This window comes from Mesocricetus auratus, unplaced genomic scaffold (genome assembly GCF_017639785.1).
Source record: "Mesocricetus auratus isolate SY011 unplaced genomic scaffold, BCM_Maur_2.0 Super-Scaffold_100003, whole genome shotgun sequence".
NCBI classification, from domain to species: Eukaryota; Metazoa; Chordata; class Mammalia; order Rodentia; family Cricetidae; genus Mesocricetus; species Mesocricetus auratus.
In genome coordinates, this window is record NW_024429188.1 from 51,012,164 (window position 1) to 51,027,756 (window position 15,593).

The 15,593-nt window shown below is 37.5% G+C and overlaps 1 protein-coding gene across 3 annotated transcripts in view; it reads right to left on the reverse strand.

Moving 5' to 3' along the window:
- Zdhhc15 (zinc finger DHHC-type palmitoyltransferase 15) overlaps positions 1–15,593 on the reverse strand; it is a 90,044-nt gene that overhangs the window by 25,712 nt on the left and 48,739 nt on the right. For all 3 annotated transcript variants that reach the window (XR_002381490.2, XM_040744299.1, XM_005086531.4), the window contains 3 exons: positions 6,517–6,586; positions 3,713–3,745; positions 2,866–2,986 (listed from right to left, as the gene is read on the reverse strand). Coding sequence is in view for 2 of the 3 variants with exons in the window: in XM_040744299.1 (XP_040600233.1) it covers positions 2,866–2,986; positions 3,713–3,745; positions 6,517–6,586 (224 nt within the window). In the remaining variant the exon portion in view is untranslated. The remainder of the gene's footprint in view (positions 1–2,865; positions 2,987–3,712; positions 3,746–6,516; positions 6,587–15,593) is intronic.

Below are 15,593 nucleotides of genomic sequence, written 5' to 3' on the forward strand. Positions count from 1 at the left end.
GTTTTTACTTTTTACATTAAAATGGGCAATAGGAAATGGCTGAGCAAGTGAGGTTGTTAGGAAGTTTCTTCACATCTTTTGTAGCTATACTCCCATACTCCCAGCCTATCCCCATAACTCTTCCAGAACTCGTCTGTCTGGTTTAGAATATCCACTGTATTGTACTTTGATAGGGTCCACAAAATCAACTTTTCTTGTGAAAACAACCCTATATTCAAAACTGCATTTCCAGGAGATAACCAAGCTAAATCCCTCAGAGCAATGATCATCAGAGACAGTTCAGAGGAATATTTGTAAAATAATCCTAGCATGGTAGGTGTGCATTATTAATTTTGCAAAAGGCAAAGATTAATCTATCTGTTGAGAGTAGAATTTGTTTAATTTACTACTGAAAGGAAAGAAATGGTGTATGTGATGGTCTTTGGAATCCTTTATTCTGAAACAGTTGAAGTCTCTCTATAGAAGAGCCATCATAAGCATAGTACATGTGAGATCACAGAGGCTTATGGGCAGACTTATGTTCAAGTTCTCCCTTCGAAATTTACAAGCCAGGTGACCTTTGACAGGTCACTTAACTACAGTAAGCCTTAGTTTTGTCATCTTGGAATGTGACAAATAGTTTTTGCTATGGATACTTCACAGAGTTGTAGTGAGGATCAGATGAAATCATAGACATAAAAATACTCCAAGAACCATAGAGTACCATACAATAGAAGTTGCTGTTCTTGGGAGCACAGCTCAGCTTGTCTCTTTGATGTGGCTTTAAATATATAGGCAGTGTTTATTTTCTATTTTAAAAAGAAGCTCAATTTAAATTCAGAAAGCCATCCATCCCTTAGCCATACTAATATGGTCAGAGCAACAGCAAAGAATCATTTCTCCAATTGTCAATGACCTTTTCAGTGTAAGGACAAGCTATGACAGGCCTCATGCCTTCTCAGATGACAGACATAAGCTAGGCTATTGAGGAGGAAAACCAGTGAAGGAATAGGAAAAGAACAAGGCCATTCTCACCGTGGATTTGCTTGTACTACTGGCATATTTCTCGTGATGAATTCATATTCAGTTATCATCTTTTAAGAGTGAAGGAAAGCATACAGTACCTGGCTTGCATTTCAGTATTTGATTATTGGCTGGCTAGGGGAGCTAAAGGCAAAATGTGTGAAATACAATGTTGTTTACTTTGTGATAAAGGTAAAGAGTCACGATTAAATGGTAGCCCGCTGTGTTAAGGATCAAGAAAGGTATGTAAGAAAGATCAAAGCTCACACTTCCCTGCTGATTGGATGTAGCAGATTTTCTTCATATTTATAGAAGGAGCTCAGCATGCAGATGGAGTGCCAAATAGGCCATGGAAACCTGAGGAATGGGGAATAGATCTCGTGCTGTGGAAAGGGGCCAAAGAAAAGACAGCAAAATGTGTATCTTGGTAAAATGTTTCCTATTTGAAAAAAAATGCATGAGAACACCTCATCATTTCTGCTTGTAGTTTGTTTGAATTAGAGATTTTGGTATCCACTGTATGGCTCCTGATTCTTACAGCTATTAAATATCTGATTAGGCAAGTTGAATAGAAAGTGTAATTTTCTACACTATTAGGAATAAAAGTACTGATTCTTAATTTAAATATTCTTACCTATTTAGCCTCAGTGCCTTGTCTTTTTTCTTTTCTCCAATTAATTATGATTTATATGCTGACCGTGTGATTTATGTTCTTTTCCTGCTGGTTTACTGCTCCAGCTAAGATGTGATATCCCAGTTATATAAGGCTGTTACAATTTTTTAAAAGTATTACCCGGTAATTTTGCTCACATTTATATTTTCCCATTCAAATCAGTCTGGATTCAAATGCTCACTGTGAACACCTTAATTACTGTACTATAGTGTAGAAAGGGATTTCTTTGAGAGTCTAACTGGCTGAAGTTGACAAAGGACATATTTCATGATATTTTACCTATACACATATGCAAATATTAAATCTACTTTAACTTTTAAAAAGAGATGGGATATGACTGATATCTCCAAGTAGGAGAAAGCTAAAAGCAAATTGCTTTTTGCTTTTGAGATTTAATAATTATTAGAATCAATATCTGTTTCACTGGATCTTAGCAATAAGACAGTGAAGCAAGTAATAGAGCCAGTATTAGCTTCACTTCTCTCTGTTTCCAACCTACTGTTTGTCATACATTCTCAAAAGAGAGGCTGAGTGTGGTGTCAGATACCTTTAGTCAGTCCCAAAACTCGAGACAGAGACAGGGGGATCTCAGAGTTTGAGACCACACATGTCTACAGAGCAAGTTCCAGGAACTACACAGAGAAACCCTGACTCCTAAAACAAAAGTAAAAAAAAAACTCCCCACAAAGTTCAAGATACTCCCTGTATTATTTTGCGCTTATGTGGAAGTCAGTTTCTCTTCCCAGAAGAAACTTTGTAGCTCCCATTTGAACATGAAATTACTAAGTATTTTCTAATTCCTGTTGGCTCTTTTTTTCTTTTTTTAAAGAAACTGGTGATTTGTAATTAGTTTTAATATTTTTTTCAAATATACAGCTAGTAAGAAAGGTCTAAAAACTCAACCACAGACATAGATTTTACAGAGTCGGTCAGCAGAGAGGTTACTCTCCATGAGCATTAGCAAGATAGTCACAGATGACACAAACTAAACAAGAATATGGAATCTTTACTCAACTGTTTCTTCAACTTCAGAATATTCAATATAGAAAACAGTTTTTACTGCTTTACTTTCTGCTAACTTCACCAGTAGGTATTTCAAAATGCAAAAGTATATAGAATGAGGAGTGGAACACTTAGAGCAATTATGCATTTACCTTGGAGGAGATCAATCTGAATTTTAAAAAACTTACTCTCCAGTATTTGATGAAATAGCTGAAGACGGTTGTAGCAATGTACAGGCAATAGAGAACGGAATAAGCTAAGAACTGAAGGAAGAATTTGTAGTTGGAAAATCCAATGCAGTTATTGACCCTAGAAAAGAAAAGAACGCTAATTTGAAATCAGGACCTATTGACTGAGAACACACTGATACTTAAGTGGACTAACCAAAGGAGGCACATGACTCCTGCTGCTTCATTACTTGTTGTGTAGAAACCCAACAGAGACAGAGGTTCCTTAATATAAACAGACTGGAAAAACAAGTTCACACCTCACTTGCTTCTCTTTTTATTTACCAGAAGAGTCACCTGAACTACCTAATAGCTTTAGAATGGTTCCTGAAACACCCAAGCCAATGTGGCTTTTCATTGTTAAAAACATGTTGATGTCTTAGTAGCTACACTTTGATGCACTCTCTTTGTAATTAGGTGATTCCACATTAGTTTTTTAGGTCAGACACACAACTTTTATAGAAGAATCGCTGAACTTAACCATCTGTAACATTTCAAAATCAAGTCATCTAGAAACAGAAACGAATTGCATGATGTTGAAGAAGAGAAATACCCGTGCTGTATTTCATTATTGTGCTCAATTGCTAAAGTTAACGGACAGGAGACTATTTGTGACCTCAGGAACTCACTACCATACCTTTACTGGTATTTCCACCCTTGTTTTAAAATGCTATTCCTCCCTCCATACGTACAAAGTACAGTGAATTATGGCAGCAAAAATGGGCATGTTACAACTCTGCTTAGGAAAGTGGGTATATTAAATAACTTTGACCCTTTTAGAGGATAGGAATGAATCAAAAGGACATACCATGGGCAATGATGGTCCATTTTTAAAACACACCTGCAAAGAGGACAAAATACAGTGATAAATGTGGCTATGGAGATGAAGAAATACTTCAAAATTGAACTCAATAATTTAGCAATATTTTTACATAGTTCTAGAAAAACTATCTGCAGACTTCCACTCTGGTAACTCCAATATTATTGCCTCCTAAATTACTCACAGGATGATCAAGTCACAGCAATATTCTGGGACTAAGCTTGCAGCAAGTGACAGCTCTAGAAGTACAATCTTGAAAGGGATAGGGAACTCCAGACTATTGATACAGTGAAAAATTCAAAATGCCATCTTTAGTTTTGTTTACTTAGTTTAATAATAATATGAGGGAAATATATGCCTGTGTTTGAATCAAAGGTAAAACATGGGCAGAATAGGCAACCCGGAACAAAGGTATAAAATTATATATGCTAACTCAAAAAATGTTTTTTTATAAACCTGGAACAATTTGAGAGGCAAAATAGAACACAATGTTTCTTAATAACACAAAATAGAAAATAAATATCTATACCTCTGTATTGATTCAAATGATTGAATAAACAAATAGGTGGGGAAGAACGGACCCATCTCCTTATGCAGATGTATTCCAAATAATTTATGCATATATTTACCTCCAAGGAGAGGAATCATAACTTCCTATTACTTTAGTGTGGAGTTATGTATAGTGACTTCCATCCACAGAGTATAGTTCAGAAATGAGAGGAGGACAGAATAATTTTACACTGGACATACCTGACAAACATCAGTTGAGAGAGATACTCAGTATTAACACTGAAGTCAAAAGTCATGTTTATATGTACCCTTGATACCATGTAATGAGAATAGAACTTTAGCTCAGTGGTCTTCTTCCACATCACCACATTATAATGACCAGAAGAAAAGAGCAAACAAAAATTTTTTTGGTTTTTCGAGACAGGGTTTCTCTGTGGCTTTGGGGCTGTCCTGGAACCAGCTCTTGTAGACCAGTCTGGCCTCGAACTCACAGAGATCCACCTGCCTCTGCCTCCCGAGTGCTGGGATTAAAGGTGTGCGCCACCAATGCCCGGCTACAAATTTTAACTAAAGAACAATTTATAAAGCATCTGATTCTTAGCCCCCCAAACTGTAAAGGTTATCAAAGCCAAGTAAAGTCTGAAAAACTGTCATGGATTAGAGAACCTACAGAGACATGACTACTTAATGTAATGTGGTATGCTCGATGGAATCTTGGAACAGAAAAAGAATATTACAGGAAAAGTGAGGATATCTAAAAAGTATATTCCAGTTAAAATTATATATAAATCAATCAACAGATATACTCATGCATACAAAATGCCATCTGGACAAAGATATTCATATAGCATTGGTTTGAATAGCAAAAGCTGTAAATTACATAGAGGTTCACTAATAGAACATTTCATTTTTTAGCTAAGCTATATATTACAATAGAATACAATAAAAAACAATGTCCCAATACTGGTTTATTAATTTTACAAATATATCCCATCACCAGAGATTCTGGGAAACAGGGAGCACCCTAAGAGAGATATGCATGGTACCCGGGAGAAGTGGAAAGAGACAGGATCTCCTGAGCGGATTGGGAGAATGGGGGGAGGGCAGAGGGAACTGGGAGAAAGACAGGGAGAAGAGGAGGGGAGAGGAGGACATGGGGGAGCAGGAAGGTTGAGTCAGGGGAAGAATAGAGGAGAGCAAGATGAGAGATAACTTAATAGAGGGAGTCATTATAGGTTTGAGGAGAGATCTGGCACTGCTGAGAGTTCCAGAGATCTACAAGAATGACACCAACTGGCAATCTAAGCAATAGTGGAGAGGCTTCCTTAAATCCCCTTCCCGGATAATGAGGATGATGACTACCTTGTATGCCATCCTAGAGCCTTCATCCAGTGGCTGATGGAAGCAGAGGCAGACACCCACAGCTAAACACTGAACTGAACCCATGGAACCCAGTTGCAGAGAGGGAGGAGTGATGAGCAAAGCAATCAAGACCAGGCTGGTGAAACCCACAGGAACAGCTGACCTGAACAAGGGGGAGCTCATGGACCCCAGATTGATGGCTGAGAGGCCAGCATGGGACTGATCTACACCCCCTAAATTTGGGTCTTATTGAGGAAGCCTCGGCAATGTATGGGGCCTTGGGTAGTAGATTAGTATCTATCCCTGGCATTCGAAGGGACTTTGGGAGCCCGTTCCACATGGAGGGATGCTCTCTCAGCCTGGACACATAAGGGAGGATCTAGGTCCTGCCCTGGATGAAATGACAAACTTTGGAGATCCCCCATGGAGGACCTCACCCTCCCTGGGGATCAGAGCAGGGGTTGGGTGGGGGTCAGAGGGGTAGGTGGGGTACAGGTGAGGAGAGGAGGGAGAGGGAGCTGGGATTGACATGTGAAGCAAGCTTGTTTCTAATTTAAATAAAATATAAAAAACAAAAATGAAACAAAGAAACAAGCAAAAAATTTTACAAATGTATCATACTAATGGAACATATTAATATTAGGGGAAAGTGGGTGTTGGACATATGAGAACTCTTCATAATAAACATATAAATCTGAAATCATTTAAAATGAAATGTTTCTTTTGAAAATGCAGTATTAGTTTTCTATCTTTAGATTAGAATGATTATCACCCCTGTGAAAGTGTTTGGCATGTGTTCATTATGCCTCAAAAGAAATGCTCTTATCTAGGCATGGTTACATGTTAGAATCAGTCATTTTGTTGTCTAGGCAACCATCAGTGGCCAGCATCAGTCCAGAGAAAGCAGAGTTGTCACTTACATAGCACAGACAGAACAGTGATGGCAGCGGTCTGGCTTGATTAGATGGCACCGGTCACAGAACCGTACAGCTATAGGAAATAGAAGGTGATTAGTACAAGTTCAGGGCCAATATAAGACCCTACCATTTACTAGTTTGGATGTATCTTGTTACACACTGACTTCAGATGATCAAATGTATCTCAAGCTACAAAGCAAAAAGGTAATAACATAGCAGATTGTGCAGGTAATTTGTGTGTGTGTGTGTGTGTGTGTGTGTGTGTGTGTGTGTGTGTGGACCAGTCTTAAGAGGACCTTTAGGGGATAATAGAAGGGGGGGAAAGTTTCATATTTGAATAACTGACCACAAAGATTTGTATTATAAACTAACTACTATCAAGTGTTTCAGTGATTTGGAAACTCATTTAGTCTGTTTATTCCAAGTTTCCTTTCTGAAAATAAGAATTTACCTCCTATTTCCAGAGGTTAGATTGTATAAGATAGATACATTTCCTGTAGCATGATAAAGAATGTGGTTTTCAGGATAACAATTTGGAGAAAAGAAGAGATGTTTATCTACAACAATTTGTTGAATTCTCCATCTCAGAGATAAAGAAACAGAAACCTGTGCCACAGCCATATCAAGTGCCATGATCAAGGCCATGACACAGCAAATCAAAGCAGGGCCCTAAACTATACAGACTGCATAGTTGTTTTTCTGTTGATTTGTGTTCTGTTCATATATATATATATATGAATGAATCTTCCTCCTCATTCCTTTCTTTCCAAATGAAAGGCATTTATTATTCTTTTCTTCTCAATTTTCTCCACATTTACTGATACAATATTGCTATGTATAATTGTATAATGATATTATTATTGTCTAAAACCTAAAGGTACAGACAATTTGAGAAATACAACAGTTCTATCTAAAGTGAGCATTGGGCACATATAAATGATTTAACACAATAGGATGCAAATTCAGCACAGTCCTGCATTCATTTCTACTAATGACTGTTTGTGTGTATGTGTGGAAGGCAGGGAGAGATAGAGGGAAGGAAGGGGAGACAAAGAGCTTATCATTTCTCAATATATGCCTGCAATAGTTCTGTAATTGATCATTCTTCCTTCATTGTTGCTTCCATATAGTACTTAATATACAGACTTTCTAGATGATTTATTAAAAAGTAAATCAAACCATATTATCCACTTGACACAGTGAATTTTCAAGATGTTAATAATAAATTTAAATTCTATATGGCTTGAGGCCTCTGCATAGCTTTTCAAACATCCTTTGTACTACTGTCTATTCTCCATGCCCCAGTGACATTGGTTATCTCTCTGCCCTTGTGAAACTGAAACCTTTTGCCCATATTATGGCCTTTACAGTTCTTTATGTCTTTATTGATCATCTCTGTGCTCTTTGAATGGCTTGACGGCTAGTTTTGTCAACTCAATTGGTGTGCTGGTTAGTTTCTGTCAGCTTGATATAAACTGGAATCAACTAAGAAGAGGGAAACTGAACTGAGGAATTACCTCTATCAGATTGGTCTGTGGGCATGTCTGTGGAGTATTTTCTTGATTGATTATGATGTGTGAGGGCCCAGCTATCTATAGATAGTGCCATTCTTGGGCAGGTTGTCCTGAGTTATAAAGAAAGCTAGCTGAGAAAGCCATGGAGAGCAATCCAGTAAGCAGCATTCCTGCCTTGAGTTCCTGCCTGAACTACCCTCAGTGATAGAATGTTACTTGAAGTATAAGATGAAATCAACCTGTTTCTCTCCAAGTTGTTTTTGTTCAGTGTTCTATTTACACAACAGAGAAGACAACTAGGTATCCACTGCCTTGACTCCCTAAGTGTGGAACGTTACCTAAAAGTGTAAGATGAAATAAACCATTTCCTCTCCAAGTACCTTTTGGTCAATGTTTTATCACAGCAACAGAGAAATGAACCAAGACAATTGGATACCCACATCTGTGGATAACTTTTATATCTATATGAATGAGGGTGTTTCCAGAAGAAAGTGGCCTTTGAATTGGTAGACTCAGAAAAGCAGATCATCTGCAGTGTGGGTTGGCTTCATTTAATCTGAAGAGGACTTTAATAGGAAAAAAGGGGGCAGAGAAAAGAAGAATCTGCTCTCTTCCTGACTGCATTAACTAGGTCATTAGTCTACTGCTTCTCTTCAACTAGATCTTAAGCAATTTGGACTCCTGTTTGCTCAGGTCTTCAGACTCGAACTGAAAATTGTACCATCAGCCCTCTGGTTCTCAAGGCTTTGAATTTAGTCTAGAATGTACACTCTTGATTTTCCTAATGCTTAGGCCTTTTACCTCAAACTAGAGTTATACTACCAACATTTATATGTGAATCCGGGGCATTTTCAGCTTTTGTAGTTGCCTAAACTAAATTCTCATAATAAATTATCTACCATCTACCTACCTACCTACCCATCATCCATCCATCCATCCATCCATCCATCCATCCATCCATCCATAATGTTGTCATCTTTCTATCTTATCTAATCTACTGGTTATCTTTCCTCAAAGTACCATAAGTAACATAGCTTTCGGTACTGAGACTGATTCTAGAAAAAAATCAATTTTTAATGATTTTTTTGAATTTGTCTCCAGTTTGACTTTCTGCAAGTGAGTTGCTTGTGTTATTCAAATTAAAGTTAAAATTTACTTAATTAAATTAAATTAATTACTACCTTTCAGTAGTAAAGAGGGTACTGGTAATCCATGACATACTCTGGCAGTATAGGTATGTAAAGAACCTCCAAGAAGACCAAGCGTTGGTGACCCATGCCTTTAATCCCAGCACTCGGGAGGCAAAGGAGGGTGGATCTCTGTGAGTTCGAGGCCAGCCTGGTCTACAGAGCGAGTTCCAGGAAAGCCTCCAAAACAATACAGAGAAACCCTGTCTCAAAAAACCAAAAAAAAAAAAAAAAAAAAGAACCTCCAAGAAATGCTCTAAATAACCACAAGAGGCAAGGACACAGGTATGTATGTATGTATGTATGTATGTATGTATGTATGTATGTAAGTAAGTATGTATGTATATATATACATATATATATATTTGAACATTTTAAGAAAACTGACAAATATAATGAGGTTGGCTTGTTTTTCCTAACAGCACTGGAAACGTAATGAAAGAAAAGAATGCAATATGGGTTTCAAATTTCCTGCTCAAGTATTATATAAATGATCTGAAACCGTCTATGCTTCTCCTGAAGGAGATGCTTATCTCATAGCCACAGGACAGGGATTAGTGAAAATCAAATACAGTATTTCATCTTGAGATCACTTAAATTACAATGCAAGTTGAACTCCTGATCTTGTAGCAGGTTTACTGATAAGCTGGAGGCACTGACTGTGAAACAGTAGGATTCTGTAAGAAGAACTGGTGAAACTCCTAAATTCTTTTGAAACTTCTTTTTTTTCTTGTTTTTTTTCGAGACAGGGTTCCTCTGTATTGCTTTGGATGTTGTCCTGGAACTCACTCTGTAGACCAGGCTGGCCTTGAACTCACAGAGATCCGCCTGCCTCTGTCTCCCGAGTGCTGGGATTAAAGACGTATGCCACCAACGCCTGGCCCTGTTGAATCTTCTTTGCCTCACTATTACCAGTAGAAACCAGCCTCTTATTATCAATAGAATTAACTTTTCCATCCCTGAATAAAGGGATGCACCAGGAAACAGTGGCCACCATACAACACAATGCTGACTCTCCTCAGGACCCACTCTTCTTTGACTCTTGATCTACAATTAGACCAAAGCATCAGCATTCACATAAAGGTGAGGTACAAAGTGTGACCCATGAGGATATACAATACAGTTGAAAAGAACTACTTGAGTTTTGTAATATAAATACATAAACCCAGAGCAAATGCATGGGAACAGATGTTAAAGATATCGAGCAAGTTGAAAGGAATATGAAGTTAGATCTGGGTGAATTTAATAAAGTATAAAAAGAGATTCTGCATTAAGTTTGAAGATTAGGAAGACCAAGTACTATACATTCTTGTTTCCATGTGGCAGTTAAAAATGACTCATAGATGAAGAATGTAGAATAGTAGTCACTAGAAGTGAGGAAGAGTTGTAGGGAGCAGGACAGAAGAAGTGCATAGTTACTTTTCTATTGCTGTGACAAAACACTATGATAAAGGCAACTTCTTGAAGAGTGCATTGGGGCTTATGGTTCCAGAAAGTTAGAGTCCATGATGGTGGAACAAAGCCAGACATTTTGAACAACTAGAATGAAGCAGAGAAAACAAACTTGAAATTGTGTGAGTCTTTACAATTTCAAAGTCTGACTCCAGTGACATACTTCCTCCAATAAGGACACAACTCTTAAGTCTTCCCAAACACCACCACAAACTGGGATCAAGTATTCAATCTCACAAGACTATAGAGGACATCTTATTCAAACTATCAGAAAAAGGTTGGATAATGGATATCAAAAACACAGTCACAAATAGGATGAATAATTTCTATTGTTGTACAGCATGAGGGTTACGATAATTTATTATTTATTTCATAATGAATGTGAAGAATGGAGCTGAAAGTTTCCTAATGTACAAAAAGTGATAAATGCTTAAGAAGATTAAAATTCTAATTACTGATTTAATTTTCACACTGTATATTTATTTCAAAGGTACATTGTATCCCATACATATGAAAAATCATTGTCTCAATAATAAAAAGAGTAAGACATGTTAGAAATTAAACAGAATATATCTTTGAGTATAATTTACCACACATACATCTAGTTCAAATCTTCTGTTTTTATCATATTTCTATACTACTAGTTAAAATTAGATACTTTTCTATGTGGTTTTGATAAGAATTGCCACACCCAACCAATGTCTCTACCCACCTAGAGTCTAGCCAGCCGAGTTCACCAGTTCACTTGATCCATCCCTCCACACACTCCCCAACCACCACATGGAGCCTGGGTCCCACACCCAGTGCCCGGCCTAATCTGGCCAATCTGACTTGTGCCATCCAGGCTCTGGCCAGGACCTTTGTCATCTACCACCAAGCTATAGACCCCTCATGTGCCCATCTAGGGTTTCCTTCCAGCCAGGCCCTGAAAAACTTGCATTAGAGTCTAGCTAGGTAAGTCTGCCTGATACTCTCCAAATCCCCAAATCTAGCCTGGGCTCAACATCCAGTGTCTAGGCCTATTTGGGACAACTTTGATCTCACTGTCCACAAACCACAGGGCCTAAGAACTACACCTAACCTCTCTTCGCAGCCAAGTGCTGCAATCTTTTTCCAGGGACTAGTCAGGTGAGTGCACCTGATCATCTCCTCCAAATGCCTTTCTCACCCCCCTAAAATCCCAAGTCAATGACATAGAAGGATCTTCAATAAGGTCATAGAAGAAAAAACATCCCCAAACTAAGGAAAAACATACCCATACATTCACAGTCAGTACATAAAACTCCAAAGTGACAAGATCAGAAAAAAAGTCCCCATGGCATATCATAGTTAAAATACTAAGTATGTAGAACAAAGAAAGAACAGTGAAAGCTGCAAGAGAAAAAACACAAGTCACATGTAAAGGAACCCATGAGAACAATAGCTGATTTTTCTATGTATACTCTGGAAGCCAGAAGTGCCTAGAGTGATTCATTTCAAGTTCTAAAGGAGGATGACTATCAACCTAGCCTACTGTACCCAGAAAACTTATCTGTCATAGTTGAAGGAAAAAAGAAAAACTTCACATGATACAAAGAGCTATAAGAACTTTTATAACCAGCAGACTAATCCTAACTAAAATACAGGAAGCATCACTTCAGCTGCAGAAAGAACACAAATGAAGCTGCAATTACTGAAACATGAAGTACCACTGAGAACACGTCATAACAAAGAAACAAAAACACAAAGGCTGCAATCAACATACATCTTTCAATAAAATCTTTAAATATCAATGGCCTCAATTTTCCAATCAAAAGACACATGCTGGGTGAACAGATCAAGAAACACTATCTTTTTGTTGTTTTTAAGAAACTCATTGATAGGTACCAATGTAGAGGGAAAGGATGGACAAACGTATTTCAATCAAATGGGACCAGTGAGCCAGCAAGCATTGCATCCTAATATCTGACAAAATAGACTTCCAACTAAAACTAATCAGAAGTTATAAAAAAGCGCATCTTATTTAATCAAAGGAACAACTAAACAAGAAGATATTACTATCTTTAGTAAATATCCAACAAATTATGGTATGCCTAATTTCATAAAAAGCATACTGAAATTAAAGATACAGACTAACTTAAGTTCACTAATAGTAAGTGCTTTCAATGTCCTATTTTTTCCAATAGACATGTCATCTGGACAAAAAATAAGAGGAAACATCGGAATTAGTTTACCTCATACATTAAATGGACTTAACAGATACCCACACAAACAGCAGAGGTATGCATCCTATTCAGCAACCTTTGGAAACTCTCTAAAACAGGCCACATCACAAAACAAATACTTTTACTTTTTATAATTTATGTTTTAATTTTGTTTTACATTCCAACCACAGTTCTCCCTCCCATTCCTCCTCCTCCTCCCATCGACTCCCCCACAGCCCAGCCCTATTCATTCTTCCCAATGGGTAAGGGCTCCCATGAGGAGTCAACAAAGTCTGGCATGTTAAGTTGAGGCAGGTCCAAGTCGCTCCCCCCAGCATTAAGTTTGGGCAAGGTATCCCACCATATGGAATGACTCCAACAAGCTAACTCGTGCACCAGGGACAGATACTGGTCCTATTGCCAGGGCACCCTCAGATAGTCCAAGTTCACAACTGTCTCCCACATATGGAGGGCCTAATTAGGTCCTATGGAGGCTCCATAACTATTGGTCTAGAGTTTATGTGTTTCCACAAGCTTGGGTCAGCTGTCTCTCCAGATTTCTCCATCATGATCTTGACCTCCCTTGCTCATAAATTCCCTTCTCCCTCTCCAACTGGATTCCTGGAGCTCAGCCTGGTGCTTGGTTGTGGATCTCTGCATCTGGTTCCATCAATTACTGGATGAGGTCTCTATGATGATAGTTGGGGTATTCTCCAATCTGATTACAGGGGAAGGCTAGTTCAGGCAACCTCTCCACTATTGCTGGGAGTCTTACATGGAGTCATCACTGTGGATTCTTGGGAATTTCTGTAGCACCAGGTTTCTCCCTAACCCCCATAGTGGCTCTCTCCATCAAGACACCTCTTTCATTGCCCCCCACTCCCGCATCATCCGGTTCCTTCATGTTCTCATTCCCCTTTTTCTCTCCTTTGCCGCCCTATCTTTGCCACCACTTTACACAGGAGATCTCATCTAATTTCCTTTCCCATGGCAATCCATTTGTCCGTTGGTCTGCTCTGTTCACAAAACAAATCTTACCAAATTCAGAAATACTGGAAATATTTCATGTATCTTATCTGACCATAATACAATAAAACTTAAAATTGACAGCAAACAAATTTTTAGTAAATACACAAACTCATAGATATCAAACAACTCATTACTGAATGAGTGGGTCAATGGAGAAATTAAAAAAATTTCTTGGAACTAAATGAAAATGTAAACACAACATGAAAACGTCTGGGACACTTTAAAAGTAACTACGAAGGGAAAATTTGTAGCTTTATGTGCCTATATTGAAAAACCTTCATAAAAATAAAATAAATCCCAACTTAAAAAATAAGAAAGGACAAAAATAAATGACTTACTGATGCAACTTCCAAATTTGGAAAAACAACAAATGAAACCCAACCCAGTCTATGGAGAAATAATATAAATCAGAACAGAAATTAATGAAATAAAAACAAAATTCTACAATGAATCTAAGAGCTGGTTCTTTGAGAACATAAACAAGATTGACAGATCCTTGGCCCATCTAATGAAAAGGAAGAAAGATTTGACCTAAATTAGAAACAAACAGGGAAATATTATAATAAACACAAATAAATTCAGAATATTATAAAGAAATACTTTAAAAACTTGTATTCCATTAAGTTAGAAATCTTAAATAAATGGATGAATTTCTTGATTCATCCAGTTTACCAAAATTAAATCACGAACAGACCAACAACTTAAACAGACCTATAATAAACAAGGAGATTAAAATAGTAACAGAAAGCTTTCTGACTTAAAAAAAAAGTCTAGACCCAGATGGACTCACAGCAGAATTCTACCAGACTTTCAAAGAAGATCTATAGCCAATATTTTTCAAATTATTCAAAAAATAGAAACAGAAGGAAATTCCTTTTAGGAAGCCAGTATTGATATAATACAAAAACTAAGTAAATATGCACAACAACAACAAAAAAGAAAATGACAAGCCAATTTTTCTGATGAATGTAGATTCAAAAATCACAAGGAAAATATTTGCAAACACAATACAAAGATACCTCAGGGAGATTACCCACCCTAATAAAGTTGATTTTATCCCACAGATGAAGGTATGGGAGAACATATATAAGTCAATAAATATGATAAACCACATAAGTTGAACTTAAAATAAAAATCACATTCTCATCTCAATAGATGCAGAAAAAGTCTTTGGAAAAATCTAACATATCTTCATGATAAAAGTCCTAGAGAGAATAGGACTAGAGGGAACATGCAACAGCATAATAAAAGCTATATGAGAAAGCCATAGCCAACATTTCTAATAAGGAGGGAGATCAATACAGAAGGAGAGGGAGCGGGAGGAAGATAAAATAATAGTAAGGAAGTCAGAAAAAGCCATAAAGATTTATATTATTATCTATTTAACCAACGTTACATATAATGCATAGAAATATATGATGTACATGGTTTAAATGAAAAATTTAATGTACTCCTGGAGCCATAGGCTATCTAATACAAACTTCAATACTAAGCATAAGAAGCCCTCTTTTGAGTTGTTGGTCAGAGTTGTCCAGACCCCCAAAACATCACAGGCTATTGCTATTGTCCCTGGTTGCCTCCCAAAGGTTTAAGGTAAGTCCCTATTGCCGAGGATGTCATATATACTTTGGATATAGGACTCAGAAGAATCAAGCTGGATCTGACCTAAAAGTCTCTGCCTCCTGCCTGAAGATCAGCATTCATGGTACCAGAAG